Consider the following 21,948-nt stretch of genomic DNA (forward strand, 5'->3'; position numbering starts at 1 on the left):
TCCAATGCCTAGCTAAAGGCGTGGCACAAAGTAGACGCTCAGATAGTGTTTGTGGAATGAATGAAAAGTGAATAAATTAATGAATGGACGGATGTGACCTCGATAAACCGGGACTACTCTGAGATCTTCAGCGCGCACTTCGGAGGCCCCGGCCCAAGGACGACCCCCGCCCAGAACGATCCTGGGGTTCGGGGGCGCGGGCGGACTTCAGGCCGCGGCTCCCGGGCTCCGGACATCCCGAGTCCCGCCCGCCATCCAGGTGGCCTCCCGGCTGGTAAGAAAGCCGGGCCGACCGGGCGCTTTGGCGTTATCACCTCCATCCACTGTCCTTTCCCCTCCGGCGCCGCAGCCGGACCCGGGAGGTCCAGGTCCGCGGCGGGCGGGCCCGCATCCGCTGAGGGCCGCGGGCTCGCTGTCCGCCCCGGGCCGACTCCCGCCGCGTACGCCCACCTGTCGGCCGCGCCTGCGCAGCGCGCGCTCGGCGCGCCCGGCCTCCCCGCGCCCCGCGGCACGCGGCCCGTGCGCAGGCGCGGCGGCCTATGCGAGTGTGTATGTGCGGGCGAGAAGATGGCGGCGGCGGGGGAAGCAGCGTGAGGAGTCGGACGAGCGCCGAGGCTCATTGAAACGGGCCGCCATGGCCCTCCGCAACCCGCAGGTAGCACCCGGCCGGCGCCCTCGGCGGGAAGGGGCCCCGGGCCGCGGGCGGGTGGGCGCCGGGGCGGACGGGCGGGCGGGCGCACCCCGGCCCCGAGCGAGCGTGTGGGAGTGGGGGAGGGCGCCGGGACACGCTGCCCGGGACTAGGCCCCGAGCCTCCCGCCGCCTCCGCGCCTCCGCCGCCTGCTGCCCGGCCCGCCCCGCGCCAGAGCCCACCGGGCCCCGCTTCAGAGGGGCGGCGGAGAGAGGGCGCCCGGGCCGGCCTGGAGAGGGCGTGGGGGGCGCGAAGGGGTTAACCTCGGGGCTGGACCGCGGGGCGAGCCGGCGGTGCAGATGGGGCCCTGGCTGCCCCGGGAGGCAACCGGGAATCTTCGGGAGGCCCCGGGGCGGCACAGCCTTCCACGCCCTGTGGTCGCCTCTCTGCCTGGAACGAGCCACCAAGATTTGGGGTGCCTCGTTTTCCCCATGGCCCCAAAGGTTGCTTTCGCAGTTTGATTGACCCGGGGCGGGGGGGCGGCTTGCCGGTGTTCTGACTTTTAGACTCAAGTCACTAAGAAGCAGCCTAAGGTTACTGGTGCGAAGAAAACTCGAAATAACTCGCCAGGACCATACTTGTACCTGCCTTTGAGTGACATCTTTTGCACGAATCCGCCTCAGCCTGGCTGACACTACTAACGCACCCTGTCAGAGCGGTATCTTAGGGGTCGTTTGTGATAATCCCGTAGTGGAAAGAAAGAGTAAATCTCACCCTTTTAGAGAGATATGAGTGTAGAGTTGAACTCTTATTCCCTCTCCCCACTCCCCCAAATACAATTGGTCTGGATAAAAATCGGCATGTGGTATTGTCAGGCTTGCTGTGGACCGCTGATGTGTTGACTTCTAAGCCCTAGAAGTTATTGCGCGTTTTTATATCATCTCAGTGTGCTGTTGTATTAAATAAGGGAAAATGAAACAAAGTAGCTGTTGGAAAACTGGTGGCCGGTAAATCGTAACCCTTTCAAAGCAATTGGTTTTTCTTGCCCTTTTGGAAATAGAGTCAGGTTTTAGTAACTATTGGAATTAATGCGTGTCGTAGAATTTGAGACTCGATAACTTAAAAAAAAATGAGATCTTACAGGAAGCAGCAATTTTGTTAAACTTTTGGCACTTTAGTTTGCTCTACAACTTTCCGCTTTAAACTTTTGTTCACTTGTACATTTGCGTTTTAAAGTAACTCAGTATAGTTCTTTGCACAAAAAAAAGGGCTTAGTAGTGGTTGAATAAGTTTTACAAGGGTGCAATTCAAAGATTTGTTTCCTTAAGAGATTTGGTGTTTACCTTTTTCTCACCTTAAATTTTATTTTTAAATTAAGCTTTGCTCTTATTTAAAAAAAAATTTTAATTTTATTATTATTTTTGGCTGCGTTGGGTCTTTGTTGCTGCGCACGGGCTTTCTCTAGTTGTGGCGAGCGGGGGCTAGTCTTCATTGCGGTGCGCAGGCTTCTCATGGCGGTGGCTCCTCTTGTTGCGGAGCACGGGCTCTAAGTGCACGGGCTTCAGTAGTTGTGGCTCACGGACTCAGTAGCTGTGGCGCACGGGCTTAGTTGCTCCGCCGCACGTGGGATCTTCCCGGACCAGGGCTCGAACCCTGTCCTCTGCATTGGCAGGCGGATTCTTAATCACTGCGTCACCAGGGAAGTCCCCACTTCCATTATCAGAAGCACCAATCGCAATGCAAAGTGAAATGTTAATGAGTGGTGAGAATAGGTAAAAGTGATTGTAATTTCATTTACTTTCCTAAATGTCCTAGTATTTATGTTTTATACAGCAATATTGCCTATACACATCTTTAGAAAATTGGAGTGGCAACAGTTAGCTGAACATAATGCAGGGGACACGGGTTCGAGCCCTGGTCCGGGAAGATCCCACATGCCATGGAGCAACTAAGCCCGTGCGCCACAGCTGCTGAGCCTGCGTGCCACAACTGCTGAAGCCCGCGTGCCTAGAGCCTGTGCTCCGCAACAAGAGAAGCCACTGCAGTGAGAAGCCTGCGTGGCGCAACTAGAGAAAACACAGCAACAAAGACCCAATGCAGCCAAAAATAAATTTGTAAAAAAAATTAAAGTGTGATTAAAATGCTTTTAAGTTGTAGCATGCAGAAGGTAGGAAAGGAAATAGTATGAGTTCTCATATTTTTCTTTCTTTTCCTAATTTTCTTTTTAGAAGAATAGTAATGAAAACAAGTAATGAAACATATGTGATAGGATTTAATGATTGGATCCTGCTTGAGTCAGGCTAAGCATTTTAATAATTTTGTTTTATTCAGTTACCTGCTGTCCTGAAGGTCCTGCCACAGTCATGGCCATTCATTAATTCACCAAGTATTGGTTGGGCTCTTGCTCTCTGCTAAGCACTGTTACTTGTTATTATGCGTGTTACTTGTTTATTATTGGGGATATCAATCACAGATTAACAGTAAGGGTCCTATTTTCTTTTCTTTTTTCTTTTATTAAGTTTTTATAAGGGTCCTATTTTAAAATTGGATTTTTAAGGTTACAGTTTAAAACATTTATATAGTTTATAGCCTATTTCCATACCAATGATTGAACCCTTTTCCCTGGATTGACATGAAACAGTGCAAAACTTAGAAACTTTTCTAATGCCAGTAGTTTTCAACACATTTTAATAAATACAGCGAACTTTGACAGTTGAAGTGAAAGTACATCTCTGACATTTGTTGGCATGAGGGAACTGATTTAAATGATTTGGGGTAATTAATTTGAACTGACCAATTCTGCCGTAAACCAGAAGAGATTTTTGTGATCATTGCAGTCATTTATAGTGAAAACTCTACAATAATGCTTCGTACATCCTATTTGGACATTGTGTGGCTGCTCCCGTCCTGGTCCTGTGCAGCGGGCTCCCCCTCATCTTTTCACTGCCTCACATACAGCATTGTGGCGCCCACATTTTACACTGTGGAATTTCTTGGATCCAGTTTACAGCATATGGTAGAGTGTTGCTGTATCGTTGCATATCTTTGTAACTGAAAGCTGTATTAGTAGTTCTCCAAAGAGATACATTTTTATTGGAGTTTCATAGTGAGCAACTGAAGTAAATAAAATTATTTGAAATACGGGATATTTGGAGATACCAGTTTTCCTTTGCATCGTGACAGCAAAATCTTGAAACATGTCCTGAGACTAGATAAGCCATTTGAAGCTTGTGCGTTGGTGGTCGCCTCAGTGGTTTTTACACAGGAGCAGTGGAGATGAGCCTTATCCAGGGCCTCACCCTCACCCTCTGGAGCCTGTCTTGTGGGGACCAGGGTCCTGAAATGAGCAGATAGTAAGTGGACCGCCTCATTCCAAATTCCTCTCTAGAGCAACAGTTCGGACATATATTCGAGAGCTTTTTTATGTGGAACTGAAGTGACTTGAATAGTGGTTTGCATAGGAAAACTTAAAGGAGAAAAGAATTCCAAAGCTTAATGATTATTTAATGCCAGGCCTAGTGGCACATTTACTTTGTGCTGTGTTCAGAATATAATATTGAAGTAATTGAGAAAAGTTGTATCGTCTCTGCTTGAATTATAGTTCATCAGGGTTATTTTTTGTTTGTTCTTGTGTTTTTACAAATTTCAGACAGGCAAATACTTGCTGTTAATGGATCTGGTTTTTCAAGTGGCACATTAAGGGTGGTTGCTGAGGACACTTCTTACTGATAATATACTAAATACCAAAACAGTGGGAAGCACTTGCTTTTGAATTTGTAATTACGCTGTTACAGTTGTCTTTACTGCCACACATGCAAGAATCACTGTGGCACAAGACAGATAAATCTGTTTGCAGTGGAATTTACTGGCCTTGGGCCACTGGATTACTGTCATTTGTCACTTTAGTGCTACTTCAGCAGTGTAGATGTTCATTTCCAAAGACTTACTTGTGCTTGGACTGCAGTTTTCCTGTTTATTGAAGTGATCTCCCAATAGGTCTTTCTGTGACCGTTTCTGTCAGTGCAGTCTGTACTAAGAACAATAGGCAAGATAAAGGTAGCCCGTGGGGTAGGTTTATAGTACTGTTTGTTTCAAGAATCAGGAATTGTAGAATCTATCGTAAACCTAGATGTGGAGTCTTCAGAGTGTAGACTTTTCATGAGTGGGCTACTTTCTGACTGTTTAAAAGCTCCGCAGATATGACCCCATTTTCAGCAGGAGACCCAAGGAACCAATAGCTCCACGCTGCTCCCTGTTTTGAAAGGCGCTGTGCTCAGGTTGCCCTCTCCTGGGAACAGGGTCGGTGAGGTGTAGAGTGGAAGTGTGGTTTGGGGCAGGGAGTGAGAGAATACAGCGTGTCTTCCTGGACTTTCCCTTTCTGGCTCACTTGAGAATTGAGAGATGACCATGTGCCTGCAGAGCGTTAGCCCAGGTCTGCACCAAGGGTCTGCGCACCCAGGACGCCTGCTCTTGTCCCTCAGGCCCCTCCCTCCTGGGCTTCGTCTGCAGCTTTACTGGTTGTCACTCTTCAGACCAGTTCTCAATGTATTTTTCTGGTATCAGCTCAAGGGCCATCTCGTAAGTCCACACTCTGTGATTTAAGAGTCTCACAAGTAGTGCATTAGGAATGAAAGTACCTCCTAATAGAAAGGCTGGTGCCCCACTCTTGTGCCTTTGGTTTTACATATAGCTGCCCGCCTTTCTCTCTCTCTCTCTCCCTCTCTTTTTCTGATGGTACAGTTTTGTTTCCCCATTTGTACTTGTTTTATGAAGAAATGCTGGCATGCCCGTGCTCTTTTGTAGCAAGTAGTCTTTAAAGTTTCAAAAGATTCACCGTGACAGCTGCAAACTTACGTTGTCATTGGAGCTACTGTGAAAAAAACCCTTAAGTGTTAATTGAATAATATTAGAGGTATTCCTGCTGTAAGAAACTGAATGTAGGAAAAAATGTGCATTTAAGACCGCACAAAATAGAGGGGTTCATGTTACAGACCTGTTACTGTGAACGAGCTGGCTGGGGTGGGAAGGGAGGGGTCCCATGAATACCATGGCCCCCCCCCCCCCCGCTCCTGGGGCTTTAGTCCCATGAGGTGCGCTGGTTGCACGGGAAGCGGTGGGGACAGCTTTTCAGACCATTTTCTCAACTTACTCTCCTCACTGTTCACAAAAATAGAAGTTTATCATTATTGTGAGTACAAGTCAAAAACACTCACTTCTGTGTTTTAAAATATGTTGAATAAAGCTGGATATCTGTATAAATTACAAGTTGCAAGCCATGGGCCTTGTGAACTAGAACTAGCACCGCCCAAGAACATGTAATACATGGCTCTGGGGGGGACGTTTTGATGGCCTTTTGGTCTAATGAGTTAGTCTGCATTGTTTAATTGTTCTTGCATAAACATGATGGTATCCTTTGCTCTGGATATAAGCAATACATGTTAAATTTTATTATATTCATTTAAATTTAGTCAGGGCCACTCAACTTGTGAATTTATTTGGTATTCTGATAATTGTCAAGAGGATTTCTGGTGTCCATCTTTTGTGTCTCTCCTATTTTAGACAGTTCATAACTCCAGAGGAGTGAAGCAGTTGCCTCCTTTGAGAGACTTTCATCGTTAAAATATATACCCTTTCTATTTTTTTTTTTTGAAAACATCAATTTTTTTCTTGTGATAGGACTTGGGGGGGGATAGAAGAGAATTTGAAAATGACATTTAATTCTGGAGTTTTCAGAGATTCTTGCCTGATGTTATAAAAAACTTCTCTCGATATTTAAATAGTAATTCCCCTCAAGTGGCTGCCAAGATGTGTGTATTTATTTGAGACCCTGGAGAGTAGGCCTTTTGGGTAGATCGGATAATTGGATAAGGAATAACATACTTATTATAAAATTAAGCATTGCAGCAATCAGCATGTGGAGAAAGTTGTGCAGTGTATAAGCTGCATGGTTTATGAAGTGCCGTGACTGGTTTGATCCTTACGGCAACTCTGTAATGTATTTTCATCATTTTACAGATGAATAAAGTGAGACTCAAGAGGTTGTGGGACTTCCCTGGTGGCGCGTTGGTTAAGAATCCACCTGCCAATACAGGGGACACAGGTTTGAGCCCTGGTCCGGGAAGATCCCACATGCTGCGGAGCAGCTAAGCCCATGCACAACTACTGAGCCTGCGCTCTAGAGCCCACGAGCCACAACTACTGACCCCGCGTGCCAAAACTGAAGCCCATGCACCTAGAGCCCGTGCACCACAACAAGAGAAGCCACCACAATGAGAAGCCCGCACACCGCAAGGAAGAGTAGCCCCCGCTCGCCACAACTAGAGAAAGCCTGCGCGTAGCAACAAAGACCCAATGCAGCCAAAAATAAATGAATCAATAAATAAAAATTTAAAAAAAGTTTAAAAAAAGAGGTTGTGATGTGAAGTCGCATGGCTCTTAAATGAGCCATCAGGGACTTAAGAGCAGGTCTTTGGACTTCTATCCTTTGCCTTTTCTACTTGGCCGAACTGATAAAGGCCTGATGTTTCACAGTGTGACTCCCCCATGGTAGTTCCTCAGTGAAGGTTCATGGAATGGGCAAATGAATGAAATAAAGGTTTACATGTTTAAAGATATTAATGTGTTAGTAATTACTAAGGGTTGCTAATCTGCTACTAATTATTAATTACAAAATTTTGTGTAGAGTGCATTTTGGTGAAAGTTCTTACTGATTTTTAATTAATTTATTTTTGGCTGCGTTGGGTCTTCGTTTCTGCGTGCAGGCTTTCGCTAGTTGCGGCGAGCGGGGGCTACTCTTCGTTGCGGTGCGCGGGCTTCTCATTGCGGTGGCTTCTCGTTGTGGAGCATGGGCTCTAGGCACGAGGGCTTCAGTAGTGTGGCACGCGGGCTCAGTAGTTGTGGCTTGCGGGCTCTAGAGCGCAGGCTCAGTAGCTGTGGCGCATGGGCTTAGTTGCTCCAAGTCATGTGGGAACTTCCCAGACCAGGGCTCGAACCCGTGTCCCCTGCATTGGCAGGTGGATTCTTAACCACGGCGCCACCAGGGAAGTCCCACTGATTTTATTTTAAAATACAGAATAAAGACTTGCAATTTCTGAAACAGAAATATTTAAAGTAAAAAGTATGTCCCTCTCTTCCTCCCTGATCCTCGGTCCTCACCTTGATGTCTGTCTTCTGTGCCTTTTTGTGTTTGGGCATTGTTGTTTTTGTTCCCTTGTCTCATAATGCGGTCTCTTCTAACCAGGTAGTCACTGAGCTGGATTTTTTGGAGCTAGTCTTGTTTCTAAAACTATTGAAGGCATCTATTCAAGTATAGGAAGTGTTCTTATTTTTACCAGATTTTGCCAGGGGATGGAGCAGATGTTCTGGAGGTTAAAGTGGTTCCCTGGGACCTGTATACTGAGAACTGTAGAAGTGCAGTAGAAATTTATGACTATTAAAATGCCCAAACCATTATTTTAAAAAGAAATGATATTTTGAAGATGTTCAACCCCTTAATTATAGCAGCCATGCTGTTCAGTTTCTGTATTGTAAAAAAAAATGTCTGATTCAAAATTAAATTCTTGTCTCTTGGTCAACTCTGCACTAAAGAAGATTACTGAGAGGACAACCCTTTTGTTATTTGGAGAGGTTGATAGGTCATCAACCCTAGTGCATAGTGGGGAATTGGGTAATGAACCTGGGTTTTCCCCGTCTCCTCCAAAATCAGGCTTTGTTCACCTCTCTCTTTGTGTTTTTGTTTATTTATTTATCATTATTTATTATTATTATTATTTTTGCCACGCCATGATCTTAGTTCCCTTACCAGGGATCGAATCTATGCCCCCTGCAGTGGAAGTGTGGAGTCTTAACCACTGGACTGCCAGGGAAGTCCCTCCCACTTTGTTTTTATCAAAGTACTGCAATGGCAAAAGAAAGAAAAACATCCAAAAAAACTCCCATTTCTCATGTCAGGTCCTCTCCCCAGAAACCATATTCAACTACTTCTAATAAAGTGCAAAATGAGGTCTTTAAGGGGTTGCATTCTGTGTCCTTTGGAATTAATTTGTAGGATACCAGACACCTTTATTCAGAACTACATATAAAGGACTTGATACCTTTTGTAATTGTTCAAACAAAAAATTTTGGTGGCCAGGCATTAGCAGCATAGAGCTGAAAAGAGAGTTTCTGTGCTTTAGAAGTTCTCAGGGTAGTGGGAGAGGGAAACAGGCTAATTGGAAAATACTGTTTTAGGGTGTTAATTCCTGTAACAGAGGTGTGAACAATACAGTCAAAGACTTTCATTCATTCATTCATGCATGCATTCATTCATTCAGCAGGTAGCTATTGAGTGGCTACTGTGTACCAGGCACTGAGGATGGAGTGATGAGCAGAGACGGGCATTGTCCCTCTTACCAGGGAGCTTACTGTCTAGTGAGGGAGACAGACGCTAATCAGATAGTCACAGTAATGCCTGTGTCATTCCAAGCTGAGGACTGAGTCGGGAGGGAGGGCACAAGGTCTGTCGGCGTGGCCCTGGGAAGTCAAGGATGGGCTCCCGGAAGCGGCGCCTTGGCTGATACCCAGCCGGAGACGGCTCTGCCAGCTGGAGGGTGTGGGGAGCCCCTGAGAACCCAGAACGCTGGGTGCTGAGGTGCGGGCAGCCAGCCTTACCCCGGGGAGAGTGTGGAGGAGGGCGGCACGCCCTCACACTCTGCCCACCCTGCAGAACCGTCCCAGTGGGCTCACGGGGGCCTCCCACGAACCACAGTGGGCAGGGTGCCGTGGAGGTGGGGAGGAGTGGCAGCGTCACGTGGATTGGACAAGGGGGAGATCAGGGGAAGCTGGGAAGACGACTCTCCTAGAAAGGCGACATTTGAGCAGAGGAGCACAAGGACAGGGTGTGGGGGGAAAGCATGCAGAGGACCAAAGTCTCAAAGCCTGTGGTACGCCGGAGCACGTGGGCTCCATGGGTGCCTGGCGTGTAGGGTGAGGGGCCGGGACCGAAGTCAGGAGGGGCGAGGGACCTTGCGAGTCCAGCCTAGACGGCGTCTGCCCTTGTCAGCAGGTGGGCATCTGTGGGAAAGCATGGGTTCGAGGAAGTGGGTCGTCCCGCTCTCTGTTAGCGTTGCTAAGGGAGATGGCTGTGCAGAGGCCCGCTTGAGGTCCTGCATGGGGTGGCAAGGGTGTGTCCCTCTTCCGGCTCTCCTCCAGATCTCAGAGTGTTCGCTCTGCTCACCTCAGCACCTCAAGCATCTTAAATCTCAAAACTTTGAGGGGGTAAAAATTAGGACATTCTTTTGGGGTCATCTGAGGCAGATTAATGCAAGGCAAATAGCCCTTGAATATCCTCAGTGATAGTTGGGTAGAGTTGGTAGGTGAAGGTCATTTGGGGACATTATTCCCTTTCTGTTTTGGGGGGGGGGCACCTTTAAAACAAGCATTAGGTACTTGATTATGCTCCTAGAAAATAAAGAAAATGTTAGGAAAAGCATCACCCCTAGTAACTCACGACGTTTGGGATGACGTTCGTTAATATTTTGAAATGCTTCCCTTTGGTACTCTTTGTAGTAAATTTTAGACGTTTGGGATCTTTTTTTTTTTTTTTTTTTTTGGCTGTACGTGGGCCTCTCACTGTTGTGGCCTCTCCCGTTGCGGAGCACAGGCTCCGGACATGCAGGTTCAGCGGCCATGGCTCACAGGCTCAACTGCTCCATGGCATGTGGGATCTTCCCAGACCGGGGCACGAACCCGCGTCCCCTGCATCGGCAGGCAGACTCTCAACCACTGCGCCACCAGGGAAGCCCTGGGATCCTTTTATGTAATAGTATGTTTTAAGTTGTGATCCTTGGTCATGGTCTTCTCTCATCAGGTCACCTGGCATCCTGGTGGCCATCCAGACACACTAAGTAGGGACTCCTAATTAGGCCCCCAAGTCTGTGTTTCCCTCAGCCCCCCAGGGCCTCAGCCATATGCAGGTGTCAGAGCCTCCACATAGTTTCTTTTAAAATTAATTAATTAATTAATGAATTTTGGGGGCTGTGTTGGGTCTTCGTTGGTGCATGCGGGCTTTCTCTAGTTGTGGCGAGTGGGGCTACTCTTCGTTGTGGTGTGCGGGCTTCTCATTGTGGTGGCTTCTCTTGTTGCACGGGCTCTAGGCGTGTGGGCTTTAGTAGTTGTGGCTCGCGGGCTCAGTAGTTGTGTCTCACGGGCTCTAGAGCACAGGCTCAGTAGTTGTGGTGCACGGGCCTAGTTGTTCCGCGGCATGTGGGATCTTCCCGGACCAGGGCTCGCATCCGTGTCCCCTGCGCTGGCAGGCGGGTTCTTAACCACTGCGTCACCAGGGAAGTCTCCCTCCACATAGTTTTGTTTACAGCCTTTTCCCTTAACCTGCCGAGCACTTTTCCATGAATAGGATTAACTAAATCTTATTTTGCACATTTAAAAACTTTTCCAGTCTAGGTTAGGTATGAACAACAACAAAAGATACAGGTTTGTGGCTCTCTGAGAGATAATATTAATTTTAGCACTGAGTAGAGTGAATCGAGGAGCCTGAAAATGTTGCCGTTTGAAGACCTGCCGTACTGGGTCTTCAGAATGAGAGTTCAGTGTTGTTTGAAGTTCAGTAACTAACTCATTGACTCATTCCTTCTCAACAAACATGTATCCAGCTCTTGCTCTGTGTTGAGGCCTGTGTTGGGGTTCATAAGCTGCAAAACACAATTACAAATATACACACACACACACACATATATATATATATATATACACACACCCACACATACATGAACATTATGTTCCCCGTAGCCACGAGAGACTGCTGTGCTCCGTGCGGTGAGATGGGGCCCTTGTGGACGGTGTGAGGGCAGCACAGACTCGGCCACAGCTCGATTTAACTGTGACCGTGTGATGTCCCAGCGAGATGGAACAGAATTCCTAATTCATCCCGAAGCCCATTTGTGGTCAAGATCTCTTTGGGGATTTGTGCAGAGCATTAAGCCAATTTGCTGCCGGAAACTCTTGCTGCCTTCTTTTGGTTGCTGGTCATGGATTTGTCAGCTTAGAAGTTCTTGTCTCCAGTTTGTCACAAATTGGTGTTAAAATAATCACTCTTGGTTCCGTCTTGGTTCTTACTGAATTCTTGGCTTTTCCATGCCACACTACACAGTGTGAGTTAAGTGCCAGGAGCACAAACTTCCTTTTTCATCTGTGACTAGAGTTCTATTCAGTGAGAACGAGCTAAGAGATAGCTTAAAAAAAAAAAACCTTAAAAAGCGTTCTCTTCAGTTTTGGCTGGAAGTTTCTGGCTGTAAATTGAACTTCACACGCAGTGACACTGTAGCAATATCCTAGCCATGACTAGTCCTGGACACACAGTCGCAGCTCAGTTTGGAAAGAGTTTGCCTCTCACCCACTGACACATGTTGAAAAATGAGTTTCTTTTCTTTTTAAGGTGGACAGAAAGTAAAATACGTTGCCAGTTTGTTTCTTTGCCATTGACTTCTTTTTGGTTGAAAACAGAGATCTGAGTTAGCTTCCTCCCGCCCACATATGTCGTGCACAGCGAGCCTGGAGGGTCCTGTGGACTTTGATTCTGGGGGTGCCGTGTCTTTCCTCCCTGGTGAGTCAGCCCTTCCCGGAGGCCTGCAGCCTGCTGGCCCCGAATGGGCCAAGTGCCTGAGTGGCGGAAGGATAGCATGGCCCTGCCTGGCGGAGGGCACAGTACACAGATGGTCTTCTGGCTAGATAGAGTCTGGCAGGTGTTCAGGGTAGGAGCACAGGGGCCCGGGAGGGGCCTGGGGCTCAGGAAGGCTTTCTTGAGCGCTGAGGGGTCTGCTTCCCCTCCAGTGGCCCCACTGTCCTGCATGTGGGAGCAGCTGGCTGGCTGTCAGGTTCAGAACTGCACGAGGGTTTGTTTTGGTGTTTGCAGTTCTAGGAATGAAGATCAGGATGACGGTGTTCAGAACCACACGGGACAGCTTTGCCCTCCCTAGAAATACCTTTGTAATAATGAGAGCTGATGCAGAAGAGGTGGGCTGCTCCTGAGGTATTCAGATCGGTTGTAATTCTTGGATTAAGAATGCAGGTGACCTCTAAGTTTCCTTTAAGGGTTTCACGACTCTCTCTATCTCTGTTGTGTAGTTTCTTGAATCCAGGTGACTGATCTGTGTATCAGCTAATAAGCTGTTTTGTTTCATTCTTTGGGCTGTTTCTCAACGGGTGTAGCTGAGATCAGAGGACCGTTACTGATGTAAATAAAATGCCTTCACCATAGCTTTCCCAGTCCCAGTTAGTGGTCCATAGCATTGATCCTTTGTTGGCCTGCTCTGAACAAACGCTGTTATCCCCAAATTCAAGAACCACAGAGCTGTCTACCTTCCAAGGTGGAGAGCCCAAGTGTGTGTCAGCGGTGAGTGTGGAAAGAGGACTTTCCGTTGGCTTGCCTCAGTTATGTTTTGTGTTCGCCACCTTTGTCACCTTAGATATCTCAGCCAATGTCACATTTATCCACTAAATAAATAAATATTTATTTATTTATTGCGGTACGCGGGTCTCTCTCACTGCTGTGGCCTCTCCCGCTGCGGAGCACAGGCTCCGGATGCACAGGCTCAGCGGCCATGGCTCAAGGGCCCAGCCGCTCCGCGGCATGTGGGATCCTCCCGGACCAGGGCACGAACCCGCGTTCCCTGCATTGGCAGGTGGACTCAACCACTGCGCCACCAGGGAAGCCCTAAATATTTATTTTATTATTTTATTTTATTTACTTATTTTTGGCTGCGTTGGGTCTTCGTTGCTGCCATGGGCTTTCTCTAGTTTGAGCAAGCGGGGGCTACTGTTCATTGAGGTGTGTGGGCTTCTCATTGCGGTGGCTTCTCTTGTTGCGGAGCACGGGCTCTAGGCGCGCGGTCGGGCTTCGGTAGTTGTGGCACGTGGGCTCTAGAGCGCAGGCTCAGTAGTTGTGGCGTATGGGCTTATTTGCTCCGCGGCATGTGGGATCCTCCCAGACCAGGGCTCGAACCCGTGTCCCCTGCATTGGCAGGTGGATTCTCAACCACTGTGCCACCAGGGAGGCCCCATCCACTGGTTATTTTTTTGAGCTCAGCTAAGTGCCACAAAAATGAGTACGAATAAGTCCTCTCTACCCGAGACCCTCTGCTGCAGCGTGCCCCGCCTCAGCCCACGAGCTTGCTGCCTGGCCCTGGGCGCTTTCGGTGTGGGTGATGTCTTCTCAGGATGGCCTGCCTCCCTGGCCTCTTTAAAATACAGCCTCCTGAACCCCCACCACCTTCTTGCCTTGCTTTCTCTTCACAGCACCTACCACCTTCTGATACCCTGTATCTAATATCCTAACATAGTTATTTTGTTCATTTTCTCTCTCCCTACGAGAATGTAAGATTAACGAGGGCAAGGATTTCTCTTGTTCACTTATACATTCCCCGGGCCTAGAATGTAGTAAGTGCTCAAAAATATTATTGATAAATTAATGAAAGATATAACACCGTCGGTATATTCAGGAAGTCCATGGTTGAGTGTGGGAAAGAGTCTCGTCAGCTGTTGAAGTCCAGAGTGAGTAACTCATGTTTGTTAGGAAAGTAGTTCCCGAAGAGCAGACTTTGGAACTGAGTTCTGTAATGTGAGGAGAAGCCAGCGGCGCCCCTCCTGGTGGGAGAGAGGGCGCTCTGGGCAAGAGACCCTGTGTGGATGGCCCTGAGCCTGCAGTTCTGGGCGGTGGGGCGCAGCCCTGGGGCCTCTTGCGTGCTCTGCTGGAGCCTTTTGTCTTGAAAGGTCTCCGGGGCCTTGCGAGCCTGTTCCTAGGGACCAAAATAATCAGGTTCACATTTTAGAGAAAGCAGTGTGGTGGCTGCATGTGGTTTGGAGGGTGAAGGATGAGTCCGGGGGCAGGAAGACCAGTTAGGCACTCAGGTCCAGTTGAGAAGTGCTGAAGGCCTCAACTCAGCCTGGGGCCGGGGGTGGAGGAAGCGAAGGCCTTGGGCTGAGCAGCTGGCACGGGTTGCGTAGGGAACAGGGCGGCTTCCTTGTAATGTATTTGTGACAATGCATTTTCTTTTTTAATAACCTAGGACTATGCTGTATGTTGTTTAGTATTTTTTCCTCATTTCTTGTATTGTAAACACTCTTGATTATTAAACATTTTCCTTCAATGTTATTTTTAAGTACTGTGGAGTATCCACAAGTTATATTTTATGCATACTAAAAACAGTAATGTTTGGCATTTTTTGGCTCCATTTATTAGCCGTTTCTCATTGTGAGTGGATGATCTTATTTCCCAGAGATAGTTAAAGCACAGTATTGTAAAGTGAAAGATGAACATCTTTAATTCGTTGGTTACTTGGAGGCAGAATGGGAGATACATTTTGCTTAGTAATATTAAGGAAATGATTAGTGGTAAATTAAAACATGAAGTTTTTTATGTTTTTATTTTTAAACTACATACTGATTTGATCAAAAGCAAGTTACACTATGAAATATTTGCAGAAGATTGAGGAAGATCTTTTTATATAATATTTGCCAGTCAGCTGGCTCACGTTTGCTGAAGGCTGGTTTAGCTACTGCTCGTAGCTGCTCAGGAAGGCAGCCAGAGGGTTCTGACCCTGTGTAGGCAGTGGGTGACTCAGCAGGTGACTGAAGCAGAGGGAACCATTGGGTTAGGTTCTGAGACGTGTGATGTGTTGAACTAGGTGCTGCACATGTCAAGTTCTGCAGGGGGAATTCAGGGAGTGAAGGAAGTGAGCAATGAGTGACCTTGAAAATGAATAGGATTTGGGCAAATGGAGAGAAAGGAGGAGGGCATTCCATGTGGGAGGGTGAGTAGGACTTAGGTTTCAGATTAACTTTTTTTTTTTGGCTTTTTGAGTGATCTTACTTGGTATGAATCTCCTGGATCACTCACTCCACTTCTGTCTCAGGATACTTTTGATAACAAGTAAAAGAAAGCTCAGCTCTAACTGGCTTACACCATAAACTAGAGATTTACTGGCTCACGGCACTAGAAATTCTGTAGGTAGGTCAGGCTTCAAGGTTGGTTCGATTCATCGGTTCAGTGACATCTTTGAAGACCTGGTTTCTCTTCACTTGTGTTGTATCGCTATTATCCTAAGCCTAGTCTTCTCCCCAATGGCAAAATGGCTACAGTAGTTGCGGGCTTCACGTTTGTGCCCAGCACACAAAGCGGCGCACGAGTGTGTGTGTGTCCCGGAATTCTTGGCAGTGCCCTGAGCTTTGTGCCCTCTGGGTCACCCTGAACCAAGTGCTCTGGGCTACGGGGGTGGCATGCCGTGCTGGCTCCCCTCTGGAGTGGGGGGTTTCAGCCTTCTGAACTGGGTGACCATTATCCAACAGGGGAGGAAGAGAATGAACATTGGGAGGATGGCCGCAAAGTCCTTTACCTGACGCTTCATCCCTCCCCACTCTTGTTCCAGGTTTCTCGTTTCCTCCTGGGCTCCTCAGACTTCAGACTCTGTCCTTTCTCCTTGGCAGGTCATGCTGGACTGTCTGATGGTTTCTTATTGTATCTTATAGTCTTCCTTAAGTTTTTTTCTTTCGGTACGTGGGCCTCTCACTGTTGTGGCCTCTCCCGTTGCGGAGCACAGGCTCCGGACGCGCAGCCTTAGTGGCCGTGGCTCACGGGCCCAGCCGCTCCGCGGCACGTGGGATCCTCCCGGACCGGGGCACAAACCCGCGTCCCCTGCATCGGCAGGCAGACTCTCAACCACTGCGCCACCAGGGAAGCCCCCCCCCCCACACACCTTTTTTTTTTTAGTAATCTTATTATTGAGGTATATTCTGTGTTCAGTAAGGTTCTGCTCTTGCCTTTGACTCCTTGAGATCCTGTTCTCTGGGTCTCAGGTGTGGCTGTGTGGGATGTCAGGACGCATCACTTAATTAGAATGCTTATTTCAGTTCATGCAGTTGCTACTGTTTTTACCAAATAAAAATTTTTGAACATTTTGATGAGATTGTGCCAGGAGTTGGGGTTTATAATTCAAGATAATCGTCAAGGTTTCTCATCTAGAAGATTGGAAGAACAGTGAAGTTTGCTATTGGCATAAGTGTAAAACCTGGTTTTGAGAAAATAATGGACCTTTTGATTTTAAGGTTAAGCTAGAACATAACAGTGGAAGAGCCTAGGGGCTGGCAGCTTGAAATATGGAACTGGAGTATAGTTGGGCAATCCAAGTCGAAGATGTGGGTTTGGAATTCATCAGCATACTTGAAGCTGAGAATAGGTGAGCTGCTTGGTGGGGGAGTATCCAGGTGCCATCCCAGAGGAGAGAGAATGGTTAAAGAAACAGGACCAAGTCTTGTAGAGTTACGGAATCCCCTGAAGGTAAAATTATTATGAAAAGTGCATGTGAGAGAGATCTTATTACTAATCAAGTGCTTGATGGATTGACTAGCTTAAGGAGGTGGAGTGATCTTGGTTTAGATTGGGAGGTCATTTTTGAAAAAGTAGCATGTTGGAGGTGAAAGATTTCACTGAGGCAAAAGAGCAAATGGGAAATGAGTTCAGTTACAAAGGAGTGTCTGTGGAAAAGACGTTTCTGAAAAGTGGCATTGGAGAGGAATTTTTCTATCAAATTCTTTCTAGCTTGGTTGCATTCTAGTTTTTCTTCTGACTGTTTGCCTTTAACGTGTTAATGATAAATAAACCCTTAAAAGCACTAAAGTCGGTCCCATTGTAAAAACACTTGCTCTGATTGTTCATCAAGCAGTGGGTCCTCCTGTAGAGTGAACAGTCATCTCAAATTGTTTTATACTTTCTTCTGTCTGGTTTGGGGGCATACTCGAGTGTCGAAATAGCTCTGCTGGCCCTCCCTCCAGTTGTCTGCTTAGTTTCTCCCATCCCTGAATCGCTGGGTGTGGGAATGCCCCTGTGTTCAGTGATTCTGAACCCTGACTGCACATCAGAGTCACACAGGAAGCCTGCCTCCCACCATTGAACCCAGAATTGTGGCCTGAGGATCCTCAGGTGATTCTAAGGTATAGTCAAGGCTGAGAAGCACTGCTTGAGGCCTTTGTCCTGCACAGCTGACCCTGTTCCCCTGCTTGGTGAGCTCTTCCTGGGGTTGGTTTTCTGCCTTTATATGAAAAACAGAGTATTGTGAGTTGATTGGGTGAAAAAAATTTCTTTTCTAGGATACTGAAGGCCTGAGCTTCACATACTTAACATAAGGGAGACTTTCTGGAAAGTCTTGAGTTTCACTTTTCTTTTTTTAAAATTAAATTTATTTACTTATTTATTTGGTTGTGCTGGGTCTTAGTTGTGGCAGGCTGGCTCCTTAGTTGTGGCTCTCGGGCTTCGTGGTTGTGACATGTGAACTCTTAGTTGCGGCATGCATGTGGGATCTAGGTCCTTGAAGGGATTGAACCTGGGCCCCCTGCCTTGGGAGCGGAGAGTCTTAACCACTTTGCCACCAGGGAAGTCCCAAGTTTCATTTTTCTAGTAAAAGATTTTTAATCGTTAACAGTGAACTTACATAATTCAAGAATGGAGTGCAGTCTGTTGTCTTGGCTGGTAAAGTAAACTGTACCTCCGTAATTACAGTCTTCGGAGGCTATTTTTCAACAGGCCATCAGGTGGAGGTTAAATTGAGAAAGTAAGCAGTGGACTGCTTCCTCAGTAGGCATGGTGGTCCTCACGCCCTCAGCACCTGCTTTTGCATTCTTTTATTTTCAGCAAATAGTAATTTTGCAGCTTTTACTGCTTCAACCAACTCTTCTAACTTTGGTTTTCATTAACAACCAAAGTAATTCATGAAAGGGAATATTCTCTATACTTCCTCCTTAAAATTGGAAGGAGAGGGGTGTGTGTAACAGCTAACATGAGTCCTTTTTCGTAGTCATCTCTAGATTTTCCAAGGTGTTTGAAGAGACCATTGGCAGTGACCATTAGATTAGAAGAAAATAATGTAGGTAGTCACACTTCGTTTTTCCTGGATGTCTTTTAATGTGTAGCTCTGGTTTAGTGGTGCACTTTCCTTTCTGGCAGGTGGCCTTCGGTAGCCAAGCTTTTGTTGGTTTGGTTCCAGCATATTGCATTAAGTGAAAAATCCTGTAGAACAGATGGATTTAACAAGTTTCTGCTCATGGAGCAGTCTGTTTAGTGCAACACTAGTTTTGATTCAGCGTTGTTGGCAGTTATTATCTGTATGTAGTGTGGAGTTTGAGTAGGTGGTCAGGAGATCTAGGCAGTTATAAAGGCCAAGCCAGTCATGAACCATCTGAGGTTGGAGGCTTAAAGGAGCCTGTTACAGTGATAACAGGTAGCGCAGTACAAATACATGCCTACTAGTTTAGGTGGTGTTGTGTAGCACTAGTTAGAGTCTTTGAACCAAGGAACATGAAATCTTAAAAAAAAAAAAAGTCCTGATGTGTGAATATTTATAGAGTACTTAAGAATTCTACTTATGTAAATGAAAAATCAATATTATGGTCTTTGGTCTTCAAGAATTGTTTTTATAATACAGCTGCCTCATCCACCTTATTTATAGATGTGCGTCTAATTAAAGTCAACCATATTGAGGTATAATTTAATACAATAAATGTACCGATTTTAAGCTTGCAGTTTGAGTTTTGACAAATGTATATACCAGGGTAACTGTCACCATGGTAAAGATATAGAACATTTTCATTGCCCAGAAATTTCCCTCATGCCCCTTCACCATGAATCCCCATCCCTTAGCCAGGCAATTACTGTCACTGTCCATTACTGCTTTCTGTCACTATAGGCTAAGTTTCTGTTTTCTGGAATTTTCTTTATGTGGAATTATATAGGGAGTACTCTTCTATCTGCCTTCTTTCACTCAGCATAACGTTTTTGATATTTGCCCATGTTGTGGGGGTTCCTTCCTTTTCAGGGCTGAGTAATAGTCCATTGTATGGATGGACCACAGTTTATCTCTTCACCTCTTGACAGACATTTGTTGTTCCAGTGTTGACTATTATGAATGAAGTTGTTGACTACATTCATGTGCAAGTCTTTGTGTGGACATATGTTTTCATTTCTCATGGTTAAAATACCTAGAAGTAGAATGGTTGTATGTCATAGGATAGGTATATGTTTTATTTTGTAAGAAGCTGCCAAGCTTTTCTAAAGTGGTGATATCCGTTCATGTCTGCAGCAGCAGTGCCTAATTCTCCTTCTGCAACCTCATCGGCACTTGGTACTGTCAGTCTTCTTAATTTTACTGTGCCTCAGTTTTAAAGGAAAGACTTTTTGTCCACAGGAACATGAGTCACATCTATGACAGAAAAGTGAATCTGCCTGCAAATAGGGAGTTCTTAGTGAAGTACGTTTTTATTTATTTTTTTAATGCACTTATTTATTTTATTTTTGGCTGTGTTGGGTTTTCGTTGCTGCGCTCGGGCTTTCTCTAGTTGTGGTGAGCGGGGGATGCTCTTCGTTGCAGTGCGCGGATTTCTCATTGTGGTGCTTCTTTTATTGTGGAGCACAGGCTCTAGGTGCATGGGCTTCAGTAGTTGTGGCATGCGGACCAGGGCTCGAACCCATGTCCCCTGCATTGGCAGGCGGATTCTTAACCACTGTGCCACCAGGGAAGCCTGAAATATGTTTTTTTCAAAAATAAATTTGTTTATTTATTTATTTTTGGCTGCATTGGGTGTTCGTTGCTGTGTGCAGGCTTTCTCTAGTTGTGGCGAGCGGGGGCTACTCTTCGTTGCGGTGCGAGGGCTCCTCGTTGGGGTGGCTTCTCGTTGCGGAGCACGGGCTCTAGGTGCACAGGCTTCATTAATTGTGGCACACAGACTCAGTAGTTGTGGCGCACGGGCTTATTTGCTCTGTGGCATGTGGGGTCTTCCCGGACCAGGGCTCGAACCCGTGTCCCCTGCATTGGCAGGCGGATTCTTAACCACTGTGCCGCCAGGAAAGTCCCCTGAAATATGTTTTTAAAAAGAAGTTTAAGTAGGAAAGAGAGGGGGCAAGAAAGACTAGAGAATGCCTCCTTCATGCTGGACACAGGAGACTTATTTGGTGGTCAGGCATGTAGGGATGGGGAGTAAAAATGGACTTTCAAAAGATTGACCTGCCCCAATGCACATCCATGGTTTGTTTTGCCCTTTTTTTTTCCCCTTCAAGATTTAACATTTTGGAAGTTGATTTTTCTTTAGTTTGGGAGACCACGTGATAATTATTTTTCTCTAGGTCAGAATAGGTATCCTCTTATTAATGTTTTCTGTAAAGCTTTAATTCTGTTTTCTTGATTATGTTTAAGTGTTACTTTTAAAAATTAAATGTTATATCGTGACTATATTAAAAGTTTATATTTAAAAATGAAAATTGTGCCCCTGCTGGTGCATCTCTGGCGATAGTAAAAACAGGAGAATAAGAAACAATGAGTAGTTCAGTTGGAGTTTTGTTGCCTGCTGACATCTGGGAGTGGAACTGTTGCTGTAGAGCAATAGAACTAGAGGTCATCGTTCCTCAGCCCTGCAACTTGTATTTGTTGTGGGCTTTGCTTTTCTTCCTCCTCTACCTGAATTTTTTCAACAGAACTCTTGAGCACCTGCTATAAGCCAAGTACTGCATTAACTGCAGGCGATGGAAAGATGAATTGAACTTGGTGTCTGTTCCTTTTTTAAAACCAGCTTTATGGAGGCATTATATATGTGCAGTGAATTTCATTCATTTAATGTATATAGTTTGATGAGTTTTGACACATGTTTCTTTTTTATCGGTGTTCTGCTTTTCCCCTTCCCATCCCTTCCATTTCCTTCCTAGATTAGCACCAAGGTGATTGTAATGGATATGAAGATAGGTGGAATTTTGAACTTCTTTCTACTAGGGCCATCCCAGATAACAAGCACTGACTCCCTAACTTATCAGCTCTGTTCCATGTGATAAAAAGTCTGTATACCAAGTTATTGTATAATGAGGGCTGTTTAGTAATAGTTTAGAGCAAAACAAGTTAAAATTTAACTGGCATTGTGTAATGTACTATAGGCCTTGAAAGTTGGTAAAAGTGGATTTCTGTTAAGTGAATCATGTTTTCTAATTTGGAGAATGCAGTCTGTGCAAACAAGTTTTAGCTTAGACTCTCCACGAGAGCACTTAAAGAAATACATCCAACCTATCAAAAATCCTACTTGGAGAAGTGAGAGAATAACTTTTGATAGGACTTTAGTAGTCAGAATGAAATACACAAACCACATGAAGCTAACACTAAACTGTAGTAGGTTGACATTTGAATCCTAAGGAGGGATGCTCTCTGGGGGAGTGGCTTTGTCACAGTTTTTCCATTTGTTCCCTTCTCAGGACTCCTTGGCCCCAAGAAAGTACGCAGAATCCTGCTGTGCTACCCAGTCA

The 21,948-nt window shown here is 46.1% G+C and overlaps 1 protein-coding gene across 5 annotated transcripts in view; it reads left to right on the plus strand.

Annotated features, from left to right (window-relative positions):
• Positions 1 to 532: 532 nt before the first annotated feature.
• USP10 (ubiquitin specific peptidase 10) overlaps positions 533 to 21,948 on the plus strand; it is an 88,100-nt gene continuing 66,684 nt past the window's right edge. For 4 of the 5 annotated variants that reach the window (XR_004346848.1, XM_032612448.1, XM_032612449.1 and 1 more), the window contains exon 1: positions 546 to 655. Coding sequence is in view for 4 of the 5 variants with exons in the window: in XM_032612448.1 (XP_032468339.1) it covers positions 635 to 655 (21 nt within the window). In the remaining variant the exon portion in view is untranslated. Of the gene's footprint in view, positions 656 to 21,948 lie in introns of all 5 variants that reach the window. The other variant, XM_032612446.1, reaches the window with a different exon arrangement.

This window comes from Phocoena sinus, chromosome 19 (genome assembly GCF_008692025.1).
Source record: "Phocoena sinus isolate mPhoSin1 chromosome 19, mPhoSin1.pri, whole genome shotgun sequence".
NCBI classification, from domain to species: Eukaryota; Metazoa; Chordata; class Mammalia; order Artiodactyla; family Phocoenidae; genus Phocoena; species Phocoena sinus.